The sequence below is a fragment of the Apteryx rowi genome, unplaced genomic scaffold (genome assembly GCF_003343035.1).
Source record: "Apteryx rowi isolate R43461 unplaced genomic scaffold, aptRow1 scaffold_656, whole genome shotgun sequence".
Classification (NCBI taxonomy): Eukaryota; Metazoa; Chordata; class Aves; order Apterygiformes; family Apterygidae; genus Apteryx; species Apteryx rowi.
The window spans coordinates 216,057-221,570 of record NW_020450934.1 but is presented as its reverse complement, the minus strand read 5'-3'; the positions used below and the strand labels follow the sequence as shown (position 1 = coordinate 221,570).

The window sequence follows — 5,514 nt, the reverse complement described above, 5'->3', positions numbered from 1 at the left end:
CACACACAACCCTCAGTCAACTCTGACCCCTATTAGTGTAAAACTAATGGAACTCCTCCAGAGGTTTCTCCAGTGTGATGGGAGAAACAGGCCCCTGCCATGTAAAAATAAATAAATAAAAATTAAAATATAAATTGAAAAATCTGACAATACATGATCATCAAGGATACAAGAAGGAACACTACAAAATACCTCAGGTATGGATATGAAGTCTTGTTAAAAAAAAAGATAAATTACTTTTTGAAAAATTAAGGGAAAGACTGTGCTTACTGAGGTGAATGGGAATCCTATTATATAATTTAAAAGGACCAGTATTTTACCCTGTATGATCATGTAATTAAAGTGTTAAAATGCACACACCCGGGAGGACAGAGTTAATGCAGAGCATAGAATTAACATTGGTATTTCATGACTTCAGATTAATTTGCCATGTAACCCTAACATTCTCCAAACACTGCCTTCCAAACAGAATTGCCTAGGGCTTTTTAAATAGAATAATGGTGAGGAAAAGATATCCCATAGCACGGCTCCATTTGGCTGAATGTTATTGAAGTGTTTTTATCTCATGGCCCTTAAAAATCTGGAGGAAGGTTCTTCCTTCCTGGATGAGTACAGTTAGATTGGCACCCTGCAAGGCACCCTGAATGTAGGGTAGTGAAGGAGTGACCTCCCCAGGAGCAGAGCACTCTGCAGTATATGAAACAGAGTCTGGTTGCTGTTTCCACTTCACTTGATGAGAGAAGTGAGTTATGCCAGCTCCTTCCTTGCCATAGCTTCCTCCCCAAGGCAAAAAAAAAAAAAAAAAAAAAAAAAATCACCCTTCCTATCCAGATCTTGACCTTTTCAGTCCCTATCTGCCTACAAAGGATTTGAAACAAGAACAGCAATATTTTTAAGGGGAGAAGAAGGGGAGGAAGGTGACTGCTGCTCACTTCAGAGTGGTGCTACACATAATACATTAACATACAGAAAGAAAAATCGCTTCTTCACCTCTTTGCTCCCCTGTGTGGGAATGCAGCTTCAGTCATGATTGCACCTCAGGAGCCACATTGTAAAAAGCCTTTCTGGTGTGAAGGTTAGGAACTGGGTGCACCTTATCTTACTTATCTTATAAGATGCTCAGCAAGAGTTCTGTTTCTAGGAAGACAGACTTCCTTTTGCAAGTGCAAATTTACATCTGCTTTCCCTACAAATGAATTGCTGGTAAAAATGTGAGTTCTTGAGCCAATAATTCATACTGCTGATACAGAAGCAGAATGGGCATGTACTGTTTCAGAAAAAGGGTTTGCTTTTCAGAAAATATCTGTTTATAAATGCTAGGGCTCCTGTAGAGGACAGGAAAGAGCAGTCTGTGAAGCTAAAAATAACAACATACATGCAAATATCATGTGCTCTAGCACTACAAGAGCATCTTTGGCCATAATATGGTAATGTAATGCAGTATTAGAATTGCTCAAGATCAAAACTAGCCTTCAGTCAGGTATTTAAAGACGCTTATTTTCCAGGAGAGAAATTCTGAATTGTAAGCCACACTTCTGTTTTAACACCAGGAAAAAATGCAAAAATGCCGAACATGTCATTTACCAGAGGCTCAGGAGCAGCTCCAAACTGAGAATAATTTTGCCCAGAAGATTAAACTTACAGGATGAAGTAGCAGCTATGTGATGTCAAAATGGGAGCTACTTAACCTTAAAATAACCTTAACAAAAATTTTCAGACCTTCTGTAATAATGTTGTAATATTTCTGATCCAAGCCAGTCTTTCTGTCTCAGTTATGCAAAGTACCAGCCCCAGTTCAGAAAAGCACCTAAACATAACCGTAGCTTTAAGCCTGAGAGAAGTTCCCCATTTAGCTTGATTAAGGTTATTCAGTTGGCATGATCAGGTTTTAAGCACTTAATCGTGTAAACATGAGCATCATGGTTTTCTTCTCAGTGGAATGGACCACATAAGCCAAAATTCACTGCACTCTTGAATATTTGAAGCAATGGATTTCAGCTGTCTTCATCTCCTTGTCTGTAAGCATGCCATTTTGCCACAAGCTGCCCCTCCTTCATTTTCTATACATTTACAATATTTTAGTGAGAAACTGGTTTTGTTGATTCTGCTATTACACAGAAGAATGGGGAGTTCTTTCAATAAGATGATTACACATAAATGTTACTTAGAAACACAAGAGGTTTCTTTTTTATTTTTTTTTTTCCTTCAGATTTACTGAAGGAAGCGTATTGCTCACCAACACACCGCAGTGAACGAGCTAAGGGCTGGATTCACAGCTGTGCGCCGCGTGCTCCACGTGCAGCTACAGGCACTGAAAATGAGCCATTTGGGATGCCCTGATGTCAGAGCTTACTCCGTACTGGCCCACTGCCCGGTGCCAAGGGTAGGTAAAGCCACAGGGCTGCGCTAAGCGTGGAGGGCAGCAAGGCCCCCAAGGTGCCGATCTGCCAGCCAGGCAACATCAAAGCAGAGCAGCAGTGCAGGCATGCCCTCTTTTTTACTTGTCACGCCCCCAGATGCCTGATTTTTTCCTCTCTTGACTTCAGCAGCACTGATCTTTAGAGAGCCAACAACAAAATACAGAGCTTCTATGTTCTTGGACTGGCTTTTAGTTCTTATAAAGAACTATTTATCATTATATTTCTCTCCTGCTCCATAATAAAAAGACATCTAATACTAGTAACAAAATATTTCATTTGTACCAGTAGTGGTAAAATACTTCCATTATTGTACTCCTTTAAAGAAGCATAGCTAAAATATAATGCTCTTAGAGAACTGCAAGAGGAATCAGAAGTGTAGCGTGTTGCTACTTTGAAGTGCTAAACAATTTTCCTTTTCAAAATATGTGTATTTTCTTTTTCAAAATTTTCTTTTGTCCCATCCTGCAATTCTATCAGTGTGGTTGAAGTAAGGCAAGTCTCAGGTTACACCAGGTAAACACATCAAAAAGCAAGCATCGCACCTTCCAAAGTTTGGTTAGATCCCCTACCTTTCCTACATAGAGTGGGTCTGTACCCATGTATTCCTCCAGCACAAAGAATTGGTTCCACACCCAGCTCCGTTTGGTTCTCGTCCTCCCTGATTGAAAGTAAGGCTTTGACCTGGACCTCGAGAACTCTGCTTGATTCATCCCAGAAAGACACAGGAAAAGAGCTATTATCTGCAAAAAATGACAGAACTCCACTTTGCCCAACTTCATCTTTTTTTTTCCCTGGTTAAGAAAAAAAAACCTTAACAYGAGCAGGCACAATTCCAGTTGTCTCAGTAGCTCTAGCCTCCGGCAGGGTGTCAGCTAGGAGTCCAGAGATAATAATTTGTGGAGTGGTCGATTGGAAGAAGTCACCACTGCTGAATAGCCTTCACCAAAGAAATGGTATTATAGGTACCTATCAGGGAAAAAGACAAGAAATGTTGTCAGGACTTTAAAAAAAAAAAAGAAAAAAAAAATCTTTGCAGCTTTTACATAATACATCAAAAACTTTTATTTAGGACTTTTCTCACCATCATTACATATATCAACAGAGTTGAGTTTATATAAAAACTTCCTGAGAGCTTAGACTGGATTCCTTACATTTTACTACCACTGCTGATAGATCTGCATTTACAGTTATAAAGATACACAGAGTTTTCTAGTGACTATTCGCTTACAACACAGTTTCCCAGGAAAAATACTGAATTTTATTCTCTTTAAAATTATCAAAACGAGTGTAGTTATTTTACATTTATTTGCTTTGATCTTTCCCTCTCTGTCTGCTACAGTCCATTTTACTTGCTGTTACCATGACATAATTACAAACCAGCTACAGGCAGGAAGTTATACTAATCGACATATGTTAGTTTAACTCTCTTCCGTGTAACTGAAAAGTTAAAAAAAAGGAGTATAAGATGAATCAGAACAATTTGATTGATTCTTAGTCACAGTACACCAGATGTTATGATTTGTTCTGATCTGAATGTGATCAGCTAAAAAGCCCTCAGAGTCTCCCCGCTCATTTTTTCTACATTACTAAAGCAAGTGTCAGGCACAATACGAAGCATGTTAGACTAGCACATATATATATACACATATATGTTCAGAAAGGTCAGAAAATAATTTGATTTTATGTTTTCAATGAAATCTTGATTTGATCATCAATGACTTTTCAGCAATAATGCAGACAAGTTTTATCTTACTGCGCATCTTTGTCTGTTTCCATTTCAATATCTTGGTCATTTAGGAACCAGTAGAATTCACTAAGAAAGAATCATTTAAAACAAAAAAGCCTCAAAYTGCATTTAAATCGGTCTGTTTTCTGCCTTCTACAGTTATGAACCTTCTCTGACCAAGTAAAAATATATGTTTGATACCTATAATGTTTTAAAAAGTGCAAGTTCTGTGAGTCAGAACTAAATGGAGCCTTGCATTTCAGGGGAATTACTTGCATTAACCCTAAGTAAGCAATGTTCTCTCTGTAATAGGCATCCTCCTTGTCTGACTGAGCAATGAGGCAGAGAAGAAGTATTTAAGAAGTGCCAAATACAAGGTGAAAATGAGGATGAAATTAAAATAGATAATAAAGCATTCAGAGTGAGCCATTGCAATTTAGGAAGCCACAGAAATAACATTTCACCTTTTATATGTTTATTAGTATAAATTGACTGGACATTAAATCATATACAAATAAAAACATTTAGATAGATTATTATACTCCTAAACTTTACTATATTCCTACTATTAAAACTGGGTGAACAATTTCTGATATCACTTTTCAGTATGTCAGCCTCTTTTAGCTGTAGAACTTCTATGTATCATGCTGCCAAAGGTACCTAGAGGGCAAAATCATGAAACAAATAAAAAGCTCTTTTGATTACAGACTGTATTTAAAGCCTTTTTATAGTAATCCCTTCTGTGGTACTGCCCTGCACCAGAAAGGCTTTGCTTAGAGACTGGTGGGATAAACCACAAACTCACTGAGCATGTTTGCTAATCAGCAGCAATTTGAAAGCTTCCGTATGTAAAGCTCTAGTGTCTTGCTACAGGCAAACTGAAGAGAATAGGCAATGTCTTACCTAAAGATCCTAATTTCCGGAATGTGATGTAACTTCCAAAATTGCTACACTTACAAAAGACAGTTTTCTAACACAAACCAAGATTTATTTTTTGGGGGGGATTAACACACAGATGTCATCCTCACTAACAGAGCATATTTTAAAATGATCAATCCTAACTAGACATAGCTCACTTTTGATCTGGGCCTTTGGGTAAATCATGACCAGATGAAGAATAACTACCAGGAGGGCTACCAGGAGCATTAAGGATGATAGCTGTCATTCCTGAGTGCCATGCTCACTTCCTACCTACTTCAGTTCAATTAAGAGATGTGTTGTTTGTAGCAGAAGATGTTTATACACCCTTTAGTTTCCTCTCAACATCCAGGTCACATCAGGTTAAAGACATCCGATATTGATAAACTGTCAGTTTATTTCAAAGACGCAGCAGATTGTTATTTAACAGAGATAAAAATACGAAACGAA

The 5,514-nt window shown here is 37.9% G+C and overlaps 1 protein-coding gene across 1 annotated transcript in view; it reads right to left on the bottom strand.

The window, feature by feature from the left end:
* The window catches only part of CDH7 (cadherin 7), a 71,600-nt gene extending 68,401 nt beyond the window's left edge, over positions 1 to 3,199 (bottom strand). The window contains exon 1 of the mRNA XM_026084940.1: positions 2,990 to 3,199. Coding sequence (XP_025940725.1) covers positions 2,990 to 3,199 — 210 coding nt within the window. The remainder of the gene's footprint in view (positions 1 to 2,989) is intronic.
* Positions 3,200 to 5,514: the final 2,315 nt, after the last annotated feature.